Below are 22,284 nucleotides of genomic sequence, written 5' to 3' on the forward strand. Positions count from 1 at the left end.
GGGAACGAGGGAATTTTTTTCAATTTTTGAGGGTAATGTCTTCGACTAGATACGATTTGTGATCTTTTGACATATTGTTCATCAAAATCGGTCCAGCGAGAGCTGAGATTGAGCGTTCACAGACACAAAAAAAAAACACATCATAGTAAAATTAATACCTTCTCAGCTTCGCATCGAAGCTAAAACATTATAGTAAAATTAATATCTAAAATTAATATAAAAATACCTTCTCCGCTTCGCATCGAAGCTAAAAAATGGAAAATAAATTTCAGTACTCGTATTAAATGTAACGTAACTCGAAAAATATTTGTTTAAACGGAAAAATAGAAGATGCCTTTTTTTTGTTTAGAACAGTCTTTTTTAAACGACGAATCTTTTTTTTGCAAGTTAAATATTTTTTGAGAATATCAAAGAAGCTCATATGTTTTAATTTTTGCGAGACTGTAAAAAAAAGCTCATATGTTTTAATTTTTATGAGGCTGTAAAAAAAAAATCTCAATTCCGATTGACGAGGACTTTTAGCATGTCTTCGATAAATCTCGATAAATAAATAAATCGTTCATATCTAAATAAATCGTTATACGTATGTTAATTCGACTTTTTTTAGAAAAAAAATTTGGTCGACAATTTTTTCCGCCCTTTGTTGACCGACCACTAGGCTAATACGAAATGCAATAACACATCAGAAATAATGTTTCTGAATATTAGTACGATATACAATACGACTATACCATGATACTATGATACATCAACTATGATGGTATACGACTATATGATACTATGATGATATACAACGATATGATAGTTATATCTATGATAATATAATTATACTGATTATAGTCCTGAATATTTCGGAATTCATCTATTTAACACCACATCGAGAGTTTCGTATAAATGATTATTATGAATTTATTGAAATGATTTGTTTCGATATTAATACAATAAATTTATGACAAATTTAAGAAAAAAAAAACAACAATTATAAAAGCAGATATTTGTGAAACGGTTGTTTTTAATTGAGACTTTTCAAGTGTTGTGTAATATCGAAGAAGAAAAAAAAACTATCCCGCGTTTATTTGACTATGAGCCGTCAAATTGAGAATTTTTACAATTTAGTTTTGTATAATTAACGCCGCGTATAAATTATCGTGAAATTTAACGTATTCGAATCGAACACATGCGAGTTACTAGTTTGTTATTAGTCGATTTTCAATTTATTGGCGTTGTTTCTATTTAACTTGGTATAGAAACAATTTTTAAACTTGAAAATTTAAGTTTATTATTTCCCCATTAACTCGACTCTCTTTATTATTTATAATAATAATAAAAATAAAAAATTACAATTCGTATTCAATGAAATCGCTTTAACGTCTCTACGCGAAACGCGTCCGCCGCCATCGCATAACGGTTTTATCACGATTTGACCGTTACTATCATTAAATCGTTTCGTATTTATACGTAAAAAAATCATAACGAGCGGTATGAAGTTAGCAATTCCTTTGTTTATATTCGAACACGACGGTAGAGTTTAATGATTTCTATGATAATTTATATATAAAACATTTTTTGTAAATAATAAATAAGAATAAAAATTTTAAAAATGAATTACGGTGTTTCCGCCGAAGCTAAAATGAACTTGTCTGCTCTTCAACGAGTAGACCCTTATGCAAATCGTATCGTGCAAACGGCCGGCCATGTCGCTCTGTATTCGTTCAATGCCGATTCAAACGTGTGGCAAAAAACCAATATCGAAGGAACATTGCACGTTTACGCGCGATCGGCCGAACCTTTACACAGCGTAATGATTATGAACAGACTGAATACGAACAATTTAACGGAACCCATTGAAACGGGGCTGGATCTTCAACTTCAAGTACCGTTTTTGTTGTACAGAAACGGTAACGGTACGATTTACGGTATATGGTTTTATGACAAAGACGAATGCACTAGAATATCTACAATGTTGAAATCGTTAATAAAACATTTGATTCCTAAACAAAACGATACGTCTACCAGACTCGAATGCAATCCTACAAGAAATATCGATCTCGTTTCAATGCTCAGCAAAGCGCAAGAAGATTACAGGTAATTTTTCAATTTTAAATTCAACAACACGGTTATTGTTTTAGACGTGATGAACTTTTTAGCTCTTCTGTGCCTCCAGGCTATATATATATATATATATATATACCTCCTCCTCCTCTTGTTATGCTCTTGCTAATTTCATAGATTTTTATTATTTTTCTTTTTTTTTTTTTTCAAGATATTTTATTTATTTAAAAATATTTTGAATTTAAAATTGTGTTATCAGTTTTAATATATTAATTTAAATAATTTTAGTTACTCTTTCTGCACTGAGATTATATAAATTGAAAAAATATGAAATTATAATTGCTGCTAAACTAGGCAATAGAAAAGTATTTTTAAAAATTAGCTTTATATTCAAGAAAATGTAATATTTCGAAAATTACAGAATAATTATACATCACATATTAGTGTAAAATTAAAAAATTTCAGTTTACATAGATAATTTATTAAATACATAGAATGGGTTGTGGTAGTGCCGGTGGAGCGCACATACACCTGTACAAGCTGTACTCACCCATAATACTTATTCATTCTATGTGATAAAAAAATGTTTATAACTATGAGTTATAAATGCTTATAACTATGAGTTATAAATGCTTATAACTATGAGTTATAAATGCTTANTTATAACTATGAGCTATAAATGCTTATAACTATGAGTTATAAATGCTTATAACTCTTGTGTACAACAACTCTCATGGTTGTTAACAATCCATGAAATTTTCTTGTAAAAAAAAAAAACAACAGCTATTTTAAAAATTTTGAAAAATTAAAAACTTTTATAGATACATAATATAAAATATGCTTTTAACAAAGTTGAAAAATGAAAATTATTTAAAAATAATCACAAAACATTGTGGACCACCGCTCTGTATTAATACTATTCATGATGGGTAATGTGTGCCGTTTAAATATTATGATTGGCTTTTTTAAGTGGATATAATTGTAAAGTAGTCAAATAATAAAACTTCAAAAAATATTAGGATTTACAAGAATAAGGGATGATTCATTAACTGTACCTTACTCAATATCTTCAAAAGTACAAAATAATGTATCATTTTTTTCTTTTCAAATACTTAAAAACTACTTATTACTAATTAAAAATTTAGTTCTACTCCTTTGCCTTACCCTTCTTCAACAGATATTTGTTTAAATTACAACTACATTGATTGCACATACACACATTATAGAAAAACATCCAACAAAGAAAATGATTGATCGTTAATAACTTTTAAACCACTATTTTTTTGCTTCAAGAGATTGAGGATATATCCATGTTTGCAGTTGAGTTCTGACGTTTTGGACTCAACTGCAAACATGGATATATCCTCAAGCAACAAGACATCCATGAAAGCTTTAACACATTCATAACATTACTTTTTTATTTTTACACCTAGATGGAAGGAGTAGAGCAGCAGAATGTCTATTATAAAAGTAATCTGACCCATTCCTCACCATCAGCTTTTATTTTGAAATGTTACTATTTCCTGTTTAGGTATGTGAAAAAAAAAACTCATAAAACGCTGTTTCACAAGTCGTTATCGATCAGTAATTTTCTTAACTCGAAGGTGTTATAAAACAAAACTAAAGTTTTTTTTCTTTTATAATCGATTAATTTTCAATACACACAGCGATTCACTTGTCATAAACTACTTAATTAATTGAAAAATAAAAATAATATTAATATTTTTTTTATTTGTCTCTTAGTTCAACATTTCTCTCGTAGTTTTAATCATAAAGTTTTTTCGCGTTCATCCTTTATACCTTATAATCAATAAAAATTTTAAGTAATGACCGTGGGTGAAAAGTGGATGCTGCTGCTATTTTGATAACTTGGCATTTCCTGGTTGTACTCTTCCTGCCACCTATATATATATATACAGGGTGGCCCACCACTCACTGACAACTTAAATAACTTTTGATCCAGTTAATATTTTTTTTTTAAATAATAGTTATACGTTAGGTCTATAGCTATATCTCAATAATTAATTTGTTTACATTTTATTAAAAATATTAATTATTTTTAAATTTTAAATAAAATGTAAAAAAAAAATCTAAGATAGCTATTTTGTAGAGTAGAATTTAAGAAAAATTTTAGTAAAAAAATATCTTATTAATATTCAGTAGTAAATATTCTGTAGCGTTTTGAAGTTTGTGAAAATTTGAATTTTCATGTACTATTTTACGGTATTAAACATTGAAATACGTATTGAGAAAAGGACAGAAGAAAACGCTATCTTTTCATGATTACTGTGTATACATATGATGATAATGTGTATACATTACAAACTTGGCATTAATACCATGATAAGAAATTAGATAAGGCAATTATTACTTATCACTCTCATTCAAAAGTATATTGAAAAGATAGCGTTTTCTTCTGTCCTTTTCTCAATACGTATTTCAATGTTTAATACCGTAAAATAGTACATGAAAATTCAAATTTTCACAAACTTCAAAACGCTACAGAATATTTACTACTGAATATTAATAAGATATTTTTTTACTAAAATTTTTCTTAAATTCTACTCTACAAAATAGCTATCTTAGATTTTTTTTTTACATTTTATTTAAAATTTAAAAATAATTAATATTTTTAATAAAATGTAAAAAAATTAATTATTGAGATATAGCTATAGACCTGACGTATAACTATTATTTAAAAAAAAAAAATCAACTAAAAATATTAACTGGATCAAAAGTTATTTAAGTTGCCAGTGAGTGGTGGGCCAGCCTGTATATATATATATATATATTATAAGTTATTGATGTGTCATTAACTTCTGTAATACTGATACGCAAAAGTTGTTATGACCAGTAATTTTATTAATTATATCAATATCTATTGAATAACCTAGTCAATCGGGGATGTTACTATTTAAGAAATTAAAGTGGACGCTCTCGTTAAGGTGTATAGAGAAAGAACGTAAAAAAACTTAATGATCGTAAACACGAGAGAAACATTGAACTATAAATGAGACGATGAATAGAAAAATTATTAATATTATTTTTATTTTTCGTTTAATTGATTATTTCGTGAATAGTGAATAACCACGTGTATACAAAGTTCTTTGTTTTAGAGCCAATAAAATTGTTTCAAAGGGAATCGGTACGTCATCGCTAAAAAACGAAGAAGACGCTCCGCCACAATGCGTAATGGAATTTTTTGCCAAGGCGGGAAGTGGAAAGAGATTTTCTGATGGACTGCCACCTCTGTCGAGTTATGCCGGTTCGCAAAATTCTACATTAAATGTCGGATCCAAAGATAATACAACGATTCATAAACCGATAGATAGCCCGATTCATACAGTCGAACAAATCGAAATGCGAGTACGATCATTGACTCCTACCATAGATGTACCAGTAGCTCTGTCAGTGTCTGAAAGAGTTCAGTCGGTTAATCAATGTTCTATTGACAACACAAAACCTAAACATTCATCTAATCAAATGACTCATTGTCGAGAAGAAAATGATATGCATATTCACTGTAATGGATACCATCAATCCATAGAAAATCAATACAACAAAACATTAATTGAACAATTTCTCAATGCTAACGAGTCTTTTATTGAAAAATCTGAAATAGCAATTGGTAAATAATTTTGCTCGTCTTAAAACTTTTTCTAGTTTTAATCAGTTTTATGAAATGGTTTATACAATGGTTTCCTGAGTTACACAATATAATAAAACTTCCATAAGATCGACCATTAGGATCTAAACATATAGTGCATCTAAATATATAAAACATAAATGATTTATATATTTCATTATACATTAAGTGCGCACAACTTGAAATCATTTTGGTAAATTTTTTTTTGATGTTAATCATAACCTAATTTAAAATAATGCAGATGGAATTAACAATTTATCAAAACAACATGTTCTCGTGTAGTGATAGCGTGGAAAAACACTTTTGTTATTCAAATTTAAAAGAAGTGAATAATTTTATTGAAAAACAACTATTTTTCATAAATAAAATAGATTCTATTAAAAATATAGAATCATTTTATTACTTGGTTTTTATATATATATATATAAATTGGTTCCTAATTCCTTTAAATGAATGATTTTTTTTAAATTAGCCACTCGATTAACATACAATAATAATTGTGTTATGAAAATTCTTTTTAGATCATTTTAATTTCACATATTTCTTAATTTTTTAATTATTAAATATTTTTTAATTCATCTTTTATTTCTTACAAGGGCTTCAATTTTATCTTTTTAAATAGCGACATATATATTTAATTAGCTTATAAAATCTTAACGCATATAAACTAGCTAATAACTTGCAAAGTACTAGTGCAAAATTTAGTTATTAGTTATTAACCATTCATTATCTTATAAGATCATTTTTCATTTTATAAACTAGTTAATCGTGTAGTTTGCCATTTAAAAAATAATATTGCCATCTTTATAAAGTATAAGAGATGAATTTAAAAATATTTAATAATTATAAGAGCCAACTTTGTCAATAATATAACAAAATTATATTATTGTTAAAGTATAGTTTTATATTGTAGTTGTATATACATATATGTCAAGAGTGTTTTACAGAGAACACATCATTTTTAATCATACTATAAATTAATTTTATTTTATAAGAATTACATTATTAATGATGCATGTTGTTGTTTCATTATGAGTTGAAGTTAAAAATCTTAATATATAAATATATATAAGAATTATATATATATATAATAATATTATATATATATAATATATAATATATATAATATATAATTATATTAATATATATATAATTATATAGAAAAATTTATTCTGTTTAACTAATATTATTATATACAATATGATTTTCTATTATATAGTTATTTGTCGACTAAAATGCATACGGTTGGGTTGAATTGGTAATTTCTTCCTCTTTTATAGTATATTATCATCTATTATATATTAGACGTTAATTCCATAAGTGCGTATAAAGTGTAATTAGTGTTTAAAAACATTTTTATGGTTTGATAGATTTGAAATAATTATATTGAATTAAGTATTTTACTATTTAACTGTTTTGTTGCAGATTCGGTTTCTACCATGAGTAAAGAAGTGGAATCGCAAGTAGAATCTGAAGATTTAATGCCACCTACTAGATTTATTATGGAAGATTTTGAAGACGAACTCGTAACGTCTTCGGTCAGTGCAGTGGCGCTCGACGAATCTAAACCTTTAGCGTCCAAACTAGAACCTTTAACTAAAAATCAGTTACTGCAAGCTTTTGATTATCTATTAAAAAACGATCCGGAATTTATGTTAAAAATACACGAAGCCTACGTTAAATCGTTATTAAGAAATTAACATATAGCGTATATATGTACATAATTAACATATATTTTATCACTCGAATAGAACACACGATATCGAAAAATAATTATTTGACAGATACGAAATTACATATTGTATAAACGATGATTTTTTGTTTCCATAAAATAAAGGGAACGTTTTAATAAAGAACAAAGTATGTATGATAATTATTCTTGTTATTTTATTAGTTTTAACACAATATATGTTAATTAGTAGGTGGTTGACGCTAATATTTTAGCAGTAAATAATACGATGACACATCAAGCGTTTAGAATTAAAAAAAAGTATTTAAATTTTTTATTAACTTTTAGTTTCTCGAAACGACTAATTATTATTAAATTATACGTACACAAAATACAATTATATCTCTTAGTTAAATAATAAATATTAGTAGTCGTATTAAACATGAAATCTAAAAAGAAATGCGTAAAACTTTTTTCTGTCTACTTAATATTTTAGAATTATCTTGAAAAATTAACAGCCCTACTAATTATTTCTGAGTTTCATATAGTACACAACATCAACATGTTCCAAATTTACAGTAATGTAGACCTAATTTTAGCTTAGCTCTAATCTTCGGATTCGATTGTTTTGGTTTTTCTCCGCAGTTATTACATTGTTTTAAATTATCATCTTCAGACTCTGAAGAACGCTCATCACTACAAAAGAAAAAAAAATATTTCACTAGAAAAGTTTTAAATAAATATCGAATTTTTTTAAGTAAAATAATTTTTTTTCAATTCAATATTTATTTAAAACTTTTCGAGTTTTTTTTTCAATTTAAACTTATCTCGGTGATTATTAACGGCGTCACACATAATCCAATAAAATCGTGTGCACAACTATATTTGTACGTTTGATATGTAAAAATATTTTTTTAATTTATTGGTTTTCGATTCTATAATTTTACTATGTTGGGATATTTGAAATTCCCTTAAATATTGAATAATTAAAATTTAAATTTTAGTGCAGGTTTTTTGTTGGGTTTTTTTTTTTTATTTTCGTCTTTAAAACAAAATCGATAATCTCGTTTTTAATATTGCACCGATATACATTTTGATAAGACGGTTTGTTTTTTTTTGGCGCTTAAAATTAAAAAAAAAAATACCTGTAGAGTGATCAGACGTACAGTTTTATGAGGATTTGTATTTTTTGTAGACGCCGTCCTCTAATTTTAAAAATATAAAAATTTCTTCCTTATATATTTAATTAACTAATTACTGTTGTAACCGTCAGAAAACAAAATTTTTAAATAACAAAAAAAAAAAATCGAATCGATAAAATCGTCGAAAATTTATCATCATAAGGTTTAATTTTATCATTAGAATTTTTTTATACAATTAGATTATATAACATTTTTTTTTTTTATCTAATCATTTTGAAAGCTAACTATTTTTGAGTCGTTACTAACGAATCGGTAATCTATTATACATTTAATAAAGTTTATATAGTATAAACTTTGATTCGTAAAAACTTAAATATAGTAATAATAAAGTTTTTGTTTTGTATTGCTGCTATTGAAAAACGATTAAATCTAATGATGTATTTTTAAAATAATGTTTAAATTATCGATTTTTTATTTTTTCGATATAATCATATGGAATCATTGGGGATTCGATTTATTGAAAAAAAAAGTTACAGTAATCGATAATCTAATCAACCTCAAAATAAACTGCTGGATTTACCAAACTCGAGATTTTTAGAACTTCGGAGTCTCATTTTTTTTTTTTTTTTCATGATTTTTTTAAGCTTTTAGTTGTGTATAATTTTCAAAAAAAGGTCTCGTTTTATAGTTGGCTACAAACTACACCCTTACGTCTTAAAATATAGATCCAGCACTGATAATAAACGGTTAGCTCGATGCAGACGATATTAATTCAAAGTTATTTTTGTAATATTTATTTTTTAAAATTTTATTACGACCGTATGATGTATGGGATGATGTGATACATCATATACGGGATTGTATGTCGTGTATGTGATATCAATTTTTTTGATAATAACGACGTAAATAACAGTATTTTCACCTTTAATACGGTGGTCTTTTTAAACAAAAAATTATATTTAATTATACACAAATTTTAAAACATAATATTTATTTTTTATAAAAAGGTATAAAAAAAAAGTATGCAGCAAAAAAAGTAAAAATCAAGTCGAGATAAACGCCCCGATTGATATCTACTCGCTGACCGGGCCCGACTATAACGCAGGTAATGCGCATGGTAATTATTATCACCGTTACACGACTATAATAACATGAAAATTGAAATTACAATAATAATCGCGAACGAATTGGGTTTCGGGAATATAAATTAAAAATATCACCGCCCTGAAGTGTAATGCCTAACGGCAGTTCCAGGGCGGCCCACAATCATGCCGGCGGTAAAAAAAAAAAAAAATTAAAAACATCAACTGACGTACCTCGTTTGTTTCGTTCCGTTCCGACAACAGCCTTATTCGGAAATAATTTTTAACGATCTAAAATTATTGCACGAGTAATTCGATAATAACGTTATAGAGAAAACATACGTACAACAATTGTGCGCATTTGACGTATGACATTTGCAGTGACCGCAAATCTTGGATTTTGTTGTTTTTATCGGTTTATTTATTAATATAGGTGTTATTGTTGTTTGTTCGTTTTTGTGAGTCGAGCAATTCGAATCCGTTTTAGATAACTTGTCACCATTGACGACACCGCTAAAAAAATATACGTTTTTTAATTTCATTTATAATAAAAAAAAAAATTGGCAAGTAGCAACACGTTGTTATGATGCCCCCGAGTAAGCGAATCTAATCGAGTAAGCGTGTTGTACGATAATATAGTACCGGAATTTTTTTTTTTTTTTTTACGAGATATTCACAACAACATGTAATTTAAAAAATAACGAAAACGTCTTGGATTCGTATGTAAACTACTGCTGCCGCCGAGTAGGATAAAAATTGGACGAAATCGCCAACTATATATCGGTTCGAGTAAATGTATAACGTGCGAATTATTTTGTTCTAGAGTAACCAAACGTTTATTTTTGGCCTATGAATATTTATACGTTAATATTAATAAATGTTTACTCGTCAGTAAATAACGCATATCCAAAACATCATTTCATTCAGATTCGTCCCTACGATTTGGGTCGAGTTTACTCGTATATTTATAACAGCACATAACTCTTTTAGCGGAATCTACACAAACGAACTAATGATTTCCTCACAAAAGCAATTGCACGGGTGCATTACACCCCACCGGCACCAACCCTCATATTAGAAATTTGAAAATAAATATTCGGCGGTATTACGTACAATTTTTTATAAACGAAATTAATTTTCGTACGACCTCTCCCTTACCCCGAGAAAATAATTTTTTTTCTCTGCGTACCGGCGTAACATTGTTCCACCGCACTTTAGACTTTGACCGAATTAAATCTGTTCAATGTTCATATATAGTTAAATAATTTTATTCGTTCGACCGTTAATAGTACAATTTAGAAAATAAAATTATTTTTGTACAAGTATTATACATATTGAACACTTATGTTTTATTGAAAACCTTTTTATATATTTTCTTCAAAGTTTTTCACTATGTTTGACCTTTTACTAAACAAATAAATTTAGTATCGCTATTATCATTTAAATTGGAAAAATAAAACAAATTATTTCCACGAAACCACAACTGCATAATTTTGTTTTGGTATATATTAAAAGTGTCCGGATAACTTCTTGTCGACGCCATTGAATCTGTGTAAAATAATTTTTTTAATAACGATATTACTGCTCTCGTCGATTACATTAAACGGCGGTGATGGAGAAACGATATTTTTTTTTCTAAATAAAAATAGTTTTAGAGAGTTTTTTTAATTTTGCTGCTATAATGTCGCCGGCGGGGTATCGGACGTTCACGCGTACCGTTTGAAACGAATCTTGCTTTCCCGTCCCATATTTCTAGCGCGGTAGTCATTCCGTCGTCATGCCCATTGTACAAACAAAGACGTTTGAGCAGATAACCGTCTCCCCTATAACAGTAGCCCGGTCGGAGTGCGTATTTGTTGGGCTAGTCGCGTTATCGAGTCCCCCGCCGCACAGTAGTTAGTAAACTCCGCCGAGTCACGAAAATCATTTTTGACTATCCGGATGCCACCACGTAGTAGCTCCGTATTTGCCCGTGTTGTTCTCTACGCCGCCGCCGCTTTTTTGTGTATCGATCCGTCAGTGCCCCCTACCACCGGGGTTCCGGCCGGCTCAACAGATATTTTCTGAATTTTCCGCGCTAGAAAGTTTGCCCTTTTATTACACCGGTCACACAGCCGTGTTTGGTAACCGTGCTCGTGTAACCTATTTATTGAACCTGGCTACTACGATTCTAAAGTTTCCTCGTGTATTCGACGACTAGCCTTGAAGTCGTCGCACAGTTGTATTACTAAGCGTCTTCGGAGCAGCTTGAATATCGCTTGGAGGATTGTTACGTTTCTTTTCTTGAATATTGGCGGCAGGTTCTGGACGCCGCCTACTGGTATTGTCATTGCGCGTACTGTGGCTTTGGCGTGAGTTTTATTAACCCGTACATCTAAAAGGGACTGGTTCGATTAGTTCCCTCTCGGCGACATCGTTGGTACGGCGGCGGTTCTTATCGGTCCGACAACAGCAGCGTTTCTTCGAACGCGTACAAGTTCTCTTCTGGCCGTAATAAATGTCGTTCTGGTCTTCCAGACCGAGGCACCGACAAAACCACAGATGTTTATAATCACTAAAGCGTATAGCCAACACGCGACTCTCGGTTTAATAAGGCCGCAGGATTTTCCCAGAATCGTGCTGCGTGTTCACGACGTAGCCGTGGCTTTATGAAACTATCGTTTCGTCGATATGCGATACGCCCAACCGTCTCGGCTCACCGTCCAGAATAATACCCGAGTATTGTTATTTCGCCTTTGACGAAGAGCCAATTTTTCGTTGACAAGGCTAAACGCGCCAAAACCGTCAATTCCTGTTTCAATTCTCCCGGCGGTAAACATTTGCGCCTCTGCTTTGTTTGGACTGACGGGGCTAGGCCGCACGCGTATAGCGCGTTCAGTCTCTGCCGGCCCGGTCTATAATTGTTTTGCGGAATCGACCCGCTACCACCACACCGTAGCCGAGTCGCGTTCCCAGTAGGTTTGCGTATAAAATATTTTTTTTAATTCCGTATAACGAGTTACGATAAATCTAGACGCCACAGAGAACACTTTCTTGTCTTTCCTCGTCGAACAGCGTCCGAATCGCTCGGCTCTAATCATCGAGTCGTCCCGAAACGGAACGTTTCTCGAGCGTAGTTTCTATTGGCTTGAAAACGAGCCGAGTTACTCCATGCCGTTGTCCGGGTTCGCCGATACCATCAAAGGGTGTATTGTCAAAAGCCTCTTCGATGTCCACGAACGATGCCTACCTAATTTCATCCTCTACAGCGTTCCCAGCATTCGGTTGTGTTGTTATTGAGCCGTGCGAGTAGATTTTTCTGCTTGGTTCGAGTACGGGTTTTGAATGTAGGGGGTTTTCCTTGAAAGGCCCCCCCTACTATACGTACCTATCGATAATAGTCCATAGAATAAAATAGAATAAAAGATCCATAGTCTTAAAAGGAAACGAACAGATTGTTATCGGTCTGTAGGATTTTGCTTCATGGTAGTAGTTAGCACGGTCGAGTTTAGGTATAAGCAACACCCCGACCCAGGGTCGCATTTAGGAATTTTGCCGCCCGGTGCACTTAATTTTGCCGCCCCCCAAAAGTGTTGGATTGGGTTTTTTAGTTGGCGTATTTAATAATTCCGAATATTCAATTAATTGATTTTCATTTGCCATGGTTTCAAAAGTACTATGTAGAGGATGTTCACTAAAAAATTATAAAATTTTTCATTTATATAAAACTGAAATAACGTACAAAAGTTAACATTTGATTTTTAAATTACTTTTTATCACTAGACTCATTTAAAATCTGTTCAGCTGTAGTCTCTATTTCACTTGGCGAATTGGAGATAGATTGCCAAAAAATGAAGTTAATTTTGCAGTTTGAGAAATGACTTTTTGTTCTTTTTCTAATTTTAATTTAGCAACTTTTTTATAAGCACTTCCACTTAAACGTTTTCTGCCATCACTCATTTTAATACGTTAATAAATAATAAAATATACAAATAAAAAAAAACACCTCAACATATTAACTCGGTCACTTGTAGTCGAGTACTAAACACAATGAGCTGTCTGTACACAACACATTATTAGTGTGACATTATTAGATAGTAATTTTGTGAAAAATGAGACAAATTATTGTGTTTTAACTTTCTTAGTATTCCAATAATAATCGACTATCAACGGCCGACGACATCCATAAAACCAGTTTAAGGGAGAAAATATCAATACTTTGTTAAAATTAGATAAACACATGAATCAAATAAATTGCCGCCTACTTTATTTATAGTGCTGTTGATTATAAAAATTACTATGTATAATCAATACTATTATCTAACTACTAACTGTAGTATATGTTGTTATACAGCTTTGATATATCTTCTTTTACATTTATATCTTTGTACACGTTTTAAATTAGAAAATAATAAAGTAATATTTTTTTTTAGAAATAGATATTTTTGTTTCATAAAAATAAATTGTTCTGTTTGAAAAAATTTAAAATTAAATAAAAATAATTAATTTTTAAAAATTGTATACCTATTAAGATTTTTGCCACCCTTCAAAATTTGCCGCCCGGGGCAAATGCCCCCAATGCCCCCCCCCTAAATGCGGGCCTGCCCCGACCCCGTTGGCCAGCGTACGGGTCGATAACCGTAGATTAGGCACGCTCCGGAGTACGTTGCAGACGTGCGACATGCAATTACATATAGCCCCCAATCGTAAAAATGCAGGAAATATTTCGTCACGGCTTGAAAGCCTTAAAACCGCCAAAAACGTTTTGTTGTCCGTGTTTGCCACTGGGCGACATTACTTTCCTCGTTAGCTGCTGCCGCCATTCACAGCACGGATCACGCGTTTGCTCCGTACTTCGTGTAGCTGTTGTCTTTTACAAATACAAAAGAACCCAGTAAATCGTGTGTGCTCAACAAATGTGATAACGTCTAGCGTGATTATCGTTTGTGTTGGTATTCGTCTGGCAACAGCGAGTATTGTTTGGCCGGTTTCGTTTTTCAATGAACGTACAAGTCCCCCCCCACTAGGCTTAGGGTAGCTAGCCGTTGTGTAATTCTCCACACACCTTTTTCCAGCTCTTTCTTTTGGACTTTTCGATTGTCGATTTGTGTACTGTCTTTGTAAGTGTGTTCCTATAGGATTCCGCCCCCTCCCCCAATGTTCCAAAACCGATTCCATTGCTTTTTGCGAGTATTTACGAGAATTCTTTTTTATTTTTGACGGGTTAGCGATACACCGTGTATCCCCTAAATTATTTAACTCTATAAATTTTCGATTTAGTCAAAGTACAAAATTTACGAATGCGGGTATGCCAGTGTAACACACTCGAATTACACCCGTATTGTATGAAAACTTTTCCATTTCAAATTGTTACGTACGTTAAGTATCACCTACTACTAAACTTCGGGCAACCAATGTATAAATTTTATTATCATAGTTTACACGTTGTACGAGTATTTTGTACGTGATTGTACAATATTATTGAATAAAATATCGAACCTTATTTGTAAATGGTCGCGTTTAAAGAAAACTTAAGGACTTTTCAAGTGCGTGTGCACGGGTTCCAAACGAAAAAACAAGGCGCGCGGGCAAAGTCGTGGGACGCGCTCGCCCCCACTTTGGGACGGCTCTGATTTCCTTGGCAAAACACCGTGTAACCCAATTTTTCGAAATTATTCAAGAGGAAAAAAAAGTAAAACTTTCAAGCAAATCTTACCGGCGGTGTGGAAAAAGGTTTTTTAATATTCAATTATTTCAAGAAATAATACGAGTGTATGTATATTTCGAAAAAAAGTGTCGAGTATGACACGATGTCGTCGTTCTCGAACTTAAAATAATATAAGCTAAAAGTTTATAATTTTACCAATAATTATGATGGCTTCTTTTATTTTTGAGCTTTTGCCCACATTGATCACCTAATAAAATATTAAATTTAATTAATATACAATGTATAAATTTATGATAAAATTACTTATAAAACTTACAGAATTTAGGAATTTTTCCAGAACTTTCGCACACGCACGTAATAGTTTTATTGACCGCCTATCAAATAAAATCATAATTTTAAATACAAAACGACTCCGATTTTAAGAACGTTATTTCGTTATATTGCCAATTTTCATTTAATAAACATTAAACTACAAAATTTGGTGACGATCTATTAACTCTAACACATAGGTATGTGTCTTAAGGTTAAAAGAGTTGAAAATTGAACCCTAATTTTTTTAGTTTTTGTATAAAAAACTGTTTATCTCTTATGTAAAAGAACTTTTTTGTGTAGATGTTATTTTTTGTTTTTCTATAAAAAACATTCTCACATATTAAAATCCTTAAAAAAAAAAAAAAAAAAAAAAAAAATTTAAATGTCTATTTTAATTGGCAAATCTGTTATTTGCAATATAGTCAAATATATAAATGTATTGTAGAAAAAATTTGTAGTAAAAGTTAAAATTAAATTTTCTATAGAATTAGTTTTTAAACATTTTATATATACTATTAATAACCCCATTTGATTGATATGATATATTAATTATTCTACAGAATTTTATAATGAAAATTTAAATTTATATAATTGATTATAAACTTGCGGCGAAAATAACTTATTCCCAAATAAAATAAATAAAAAATTAATAGAATAAAAAATAGTTGAAGTTAACTTATGTTTTTTTTTTTTTGAATTACTTAGACAAAGATCTTTTACTAAAATTCAGAATATAACGACGATATTCTCTGTTACTACTTGAAACAAGTATTGTTATTGTTCCTTATCTTTGGTTAAAGTATTATTATAGTCTTTGATGAGATAATTATTATTCGTTTGTAAGTGCTTTATACGACTTAACGAGTCTTTAGTATGTTAACCGTTTTAATTTTTATACCTGTGGAGGAAAAGCTGTTATTAAAAAAATGCGTAAGTGGCTGTTTAGTGTGCTATATATATTTATATATATAAATTTAACGTTGCTCTAAATGAATACATTTGTATTTATTTAGAAATAAATAAGATTTATGTATTATTTCATTAAATTTGAATAATTAATCTAATAATTTTTATATAATTATCGTATTTATTAATATATATATAAATACATACATACATATTATTTTTTAAGAAAAAAATTTTATTCCTTAATGGCTAACTTTTTCATTTATTATAACACTAATAATAGTATTTTATGGACAGAATGTCATTTTTTCATCGTAGGTATACGACCCCTTTTTGCTAAAATATTTTAATTTCGTTATAAAAATAACAACAAATCACGAAACTTAAATTAATATAATGCGTATTATAAAAAAGAACAGTTAACACTCGTTCAGCTGACAGTAATTTGCAGTCTACAATTTAATTCGATGTACGACTAATGGACAAATTTTATTAGTGCGCTGAAGATTTTTTTTTCGATAATTCATAGGATTAAATACAAATTTAAATTCAATAATAACACGTGAGAACTTTATAGAGATAGTTTAGTTAAAAACATAAAATACATGAACCATAAAATTAAACAGAGTAAGTCGATATAATTAAGATCAATAACATTCATTATCAATCGAATAAGTTTCAAATTCTGATAACGAATAATCAGCAACACATATATTTAGAATTTTTTTTTTTAAACTTGTATAGAATGTGCTACTAAACTATTGCCGCCGAGTTATCAAATATGAATTGATTTTTTGTCCAACAAATAAACTCGTACAACGAATAAAGTTATGGAAATTGGAAAAAAAATATAATAATTTTGTAATATACAATCAATATATTTTACAAAATGGTAGCAGTATAAAAAATAAATTTTGCAAACAAAATCTATAAAAAATTTCATTTTAAATAACTTTTAACTAAACAGTTGTTTTTCTATAACGGATGGATTTAAAATGTACTGAATATAATAGTTACGCTGGTAAAATAAGATATTTAAATTTTTAACTAATTGTCATTTTTTTCAGACTAAATAATAATATTTTTTAATTTTGTAAAAACTATTTTTATCGAAAAAATAAGATTTATAAGATAAAATTCCTTTAGGTTTTTCTATAAATTTTAAAATATTTAAACTTTCAATATTCTCGGGTGCGTAACACCACCACGTTATGCGTTTGAGTTGATCGATCGTTACCATATTTTGTTGTTTCATTAATTTTTTTAAGCATTCGAACAATTCTGAGGGACTTCATTGGTCAGTATTTAAAAAAAATACATTTTTGGTAGCTAACGGTCTCTCTAGTTTCCGCTATAATGCGGGTCTTTGGGTTTGGATTCTCTATAAATGAAAATTTTCAAAATAAGTTCTAGTTTTATTGCATCTAACTAGATGGTTTCGTCGAGTAGGAAATGTGAATTTTTCTTTTAGATCCACTACCCTTAGAATATATTATTAAATCTGTGCGATTAGTCAAGTGCCAGAGAAATAATATTTCAGATTAAAATTAAGCAATATCATATTTAAAAAAATGTATTTACTTTTTGACATTTACGACAACTTATTTCACTACTCCTACTATCTAAATCTGATATGTCGCTTAATTTACCATAGGAAAATCTGAAATTACCCAAAATGCAAACGAATCAATTTCCTAAAAGTGATTCATAAAATTTATCACTATAATGAGATAGATTTATTGGGGGGGGGATCCATTCGATTCTAGAATTATATCTAGGTAATAACAGGTGTACCCCGTGCTAAAAATATGAGTGAAAAACTCAATATTACCGACTGTATAGTTTTATTAAAATTATGTTATTTTTAATTTTTTTTTTTAGCTTCGATGCGAAGCGGAGAAGGTATTAATTTTTCAATGTGTTTTTTTTTTTTTTTTTATGTCTGTTGCCACTTTTTCTCAGCTCTCACTGGACCGATTTCTTTCAAAAATACGTCAAAAGATCACAAATCGTATCTAGTCGGGGAGATATTACCCTTAAAAATTGAAAACAATTCCCTCGTTCCCCACAAATGGGGGAAATATCCGAAAAAGTTACAAATTTAAAAATCGCTAATTTTCGAAATTTTTTCACTTTTTTTTCTTAAAACTTTCATAACTTTTTGAAAAATCAACAAATCGACATAAATTTTTTTTATACTAAGACCTTAGATATTTACCTTTCATTTGATATCATTTTTTTGAAAATCTATTACTTAATCCGCTCATTGGGGGGGATTTAAAATGGCAACTTTTTTACAAAAATTAACTTTTTCAACTTAATACCGCGTCCTTATATATCAAATTAAAGCTTATTTTATGTACTGTAAAATGGAAAAAAAAATTTGTCCCGACGACCTATCTCCTATGCGCAAATGGCTACCATATTGAAAAATATGCTATTTTAACAATTATTTTTTTTTTTAATTAAACACTATCTATAGATTTGCATCGAAGCGTTTTTTATGATAGTGATTTTAATCACTGTCAGATATCATCTATACCGGACCCAACTATGCCAGGACCCCCCATTGTGCCGCCACCCCACCGTGCCGCCACCCCACCGTGCTGGGTTTTTTTTTTTCTTGAATTTCGCCTGCAGGCAGGTTTAGAATTTCAAAAAAATTAAATCAAATGAAAGAAAAATATCTAAGGTTTCAATGTAAAAAAAAAATAATTTTAATTTGTTCATTTTTAAAAAAGTTATGGCAGTCTTGTATATTAAAATATTTGATGTAAAACAGTTGTTTTTACATAAAAATTATAAGTTTCGTTAAATTCGACGGCCATTATTTTCCTATAGAAGAAAATGTGTTGGGACAAATTTTTTTTATTGAACTTGTAGTATTTATTGTAAGTTGTCATTTGACATGTGTCTAAAGGACGCAGTATTTCCGGAACATTTTCAAAAGTCAAGTTGAAAAAGTTCTTTTTTTTATACAATGTTTCGAGTTTTGAACGCCCCCTTTTAAGGGGGAAATTGTCCAATTTTAATAAAAAGTATGTCAAATAAAACATGTACTTATAATGTATTTAGGAAAAAAAAAATTTGTGCTAATACTTGTATTTTTTTGAAAAGTTATAGAATTTGTTATAGAAGTTATAGAAGTTGAAAATTGAAAATTTTAACACAGAAATAGTGTTTTTTCAAACTACGGCAGCCGTTTAAATGTAGAAAAAAAAGTGTCGGGACAAATTTTTTTTTTCATTTTATAGTACATAAAATATGCTTTAATTTGATATATGTTCAAAAGGACGCAGTATTTCCGGAACGTTTTCAAAAAAAAAGTTGAAAAAGTTAATTTTTGGAAATTTCCCCCATTTACGGGGAACGAGAAAAATTTTTCCAATTTCTCATGGTAATATCTTTTACTAGATAGGATTTGTGATTTCTCGACGTATCATTGAGAAAAATCGGTCAAGTGAGAGCTGAGAAAAAGTAGTGACAGACACGAAAAAAAAAAAAATAAACACATCATGGTAAAATCAATGCCTTCTCAGCTTCGCATTGACGCTAAAATACGATTTTTGTAAAAAGACTTCTTTTTAAATATTTTTAACTTTATAATATTATGAATTTTTGAAAAACGTATGGATCATTATATTTTTTTTATGATAAATATTATTTTTATACTTATTTCATTGGACATAATTTTTTTTTAATCGGACCATTTCCCTTTATACAGGGGTGTTTCAAAACTTGATAATGCTGTTACGTCGCTATTTAGGGGTTTAGTCTAAATGCCCGTCGACAGTATTCTAAGGGACCAACGGGGGATAGCTGGCTAGGCTATATCTACCTTAGGTACTGAAGTTTCCTATTTAATTTATATTCCCTTAGAGGAACTACCAAGGGTCGCACTACAATATATATATATAACACTTTAGGTTAACAACGATATAAATAAATATTTATTAAGCAATTGAAATATTAAATGGATAATACAACCTGCTGGACACCTAGAGATGTTATAATCCAACAGGGAGCTGACGGCGACACACACACACACTATAATATACGGGGTAGCGAAGTTAAGTTAATTATCAGGCAAAAGTAGTGATCGCGAAGATGGTAAAATGTCAACTGTCGATAGGGATATCTTATTATGGCACATTGGCCGTGAATTGCAAAAAGTGTTTATGTGTGCAGTCCGCCCTCCTGTTAGTATTGCTGTATGTCACTGTGTTAATTATATATATATATATATATATCTATATATGTCTATTAAACGGTACAACGATGTTATGGGAGACAGAGATATGGGCACATGCAAATGTGATCGTATCAGCTGCTCCCCCTACACTTAAGGTCTGACCCTAGACCTTATAACAAAATAACTTTGGCAAAATGGTGCTACGTAGGAAAAGAAAAAATTTTTTAAAATAAAAAAAAAAAATTTGGAGGGACATTAGTGTCGTAATAAGAACCTCTGGGTCTTTGATGTCCACACTCCTTAATTCACAAGCTATTGAGCGTTGGAGGAGCTTCCTTCGTGTGGGCTCTCAATAGTCGGCTACCAAGCGGTTCCTATGAAAAGCCCGGCCCTGTCGTCGACTTCTTGAATAGTCTCGGGGCCCCAAAGAGTATCCTCCATGTTCTCAAGGTCTGTTCAGAACACTAACGCTTATTATTAAAAAAATTCAATAATTAAAAGGGGATGTTGGGGTACCGAATACAATCATAAGCAATGCATGCAAAATGAATAATAAATGTTTATGAATTAAAAAAATAATAATAATTTAATGTTATTTATGACAATAAAAAAAAAATAAGTTGAGTTAACCTAATGTATGTAGCCAAAACGTTGTCAAAAACTTGCATACATTTACAATAGGCGTCTTAAATTAAGTTAAGCATGCTCGATAATAGTACTAATGTATACAGTAAAATATATGCGAAACATACACAGTGACCATCTCATAAAATTCAGTGTCCATTTATTATATATAAAAAAAAANGTTAACAACGATATAAATAAATATTTATTAAGCAATTGAAATATTAAATGGATAATACAACCTGCTGGACACCTAGAGATGATTAATCCAACAGGGAGCTGACGGCGACACACACACACACTATAATATACGGGGTAGCGAAGTTAAGTTAATTATCAGGCAAAAGTAGTGATCGCGAAGATGGTAAAATGTCAACTGTCGATAGGGATATCTTATTATGGCACATTGGCCGTGAATTGCAAAAAGTGTTTATGTGTGCAGTCCGCACTCCTGTTAGTATTGCTGTATGTCACTGTGTTAATTATATATATATATATATATGTCTATTAAACGGTACAACGATGTTATGGGAGACAGAGATATGGGCACATGCAAATGTGATCGTATCAATGCCAATGGAAAGTAGAAATTTTTCAACTCGTTTTTAATTAAAATACATTTATTGATTATTCATACGTAACCCGATAATCAAACATAAATCTTAGTTGTATTAATCAGAAGGATTTTGTAATTTAATATTAAACATTTTCTACAGATTTGCATTGAAGCGTTTTTTATGATAGTGATTTTAATCAATGTCGGATAGACGATACCGGACCCAATTATGCAACGTCACCAATGTGCTGAGTTTTTTAACATTATAATGCTATAACTTTTTGAAAAACGTATGGATCAATACAATTTTTTTATGGGAATGACTACTTGTATATCTCTTTCATTCGACTCTTTATATATTTATATATTATAAATATATATATATATATTTATTAATATATTACACTTATAAATCATAAAATATTTAACCCACTCCATCACACAAATTATTCAGCA

General features: G+C 29.9%; 1 protein-coding gene and 2 long non-coding RNA genes across 3 annotated transcripts; 1 reads left to right on the forward strand and 2 right to left on the reverse strand.

Annotated features, from left to right (window-relative positions):
* The first annotated feature begins 1,465 nt into the window (after window positions 1-1,465).
* LOC126899107 (mRNA-decapping enzyme 1B-like) lies at window positions 1,466-7,558 on the forward strand. The gene is made up of 3 exons (XM_050673664.1): window positions 1,466-2,085; window positions 5,169-5,680; window positions 7,124-7,558. The coding sequence occupies exons 1-3, from the start codon at window positions 1,601-1,603 to the stop codon at window positions 7,396-7,398; spliced, it is 1,272 nt and encodes a 423-aa protein (XP_050529621.1). The 5' UTR covers window positions 1,466-1,600; the 3' UTR covers window positions 7,399-7,558.
* Window positions 7,559-7,717: 159 nt separating this feature from the next.
* Window positions 7,718-10,100, reverse strand: LOC126899115 (uncharacterized). The gene is made up of 3 exons (XR_007702483.1): window positions 9,938-10,100; window positions 9,826-9,882; window positions 7,718-8,063 (listed from the first exon to the last, which is right to left on the reverse strand). It is a non-coding gene; the product is annotated as an uncharacterized LOC126899115 (long non-coding RNA).
* Window positions 10,101-20,383: 10,283 nt separating this feature from the next.
* LOC126899114 (uncharacterized) lies at window positions 20,384-21,836 on the reverse strand. The gene is made up of 2 exons (XR_007702482.1): window positions 21,515-21,836; window positions 20,384-20,443 (listed from the first exon to the last, which is right to left on the reverse strand). It is a non-coding gene; the product is annotated as an uncharacterized LOC126899114 (long non-coding RNA).
* Window positions 21,837-22,284: the final 448 nt, after the last annotated feature.

The sequence above is a fragment of the Daktulosphaira vitifoliae genome, unplaced genomic scaffold, assembly GCF_025091365.1.
Source record: "Daktulosphaira vitifoliae isolate Bord-2020 unplaced genomic scaffold, ASM2509136v1 Scaffold_2, whole genome shotgun sequence".
Classification (NCBI taxonomy): Eukaryota; Metazoa; Arthropoda; class Insecta; order Hemiptera; family Phylloxeridae; genus Daktulosphaira; species Daktulosphaira vitifoliae.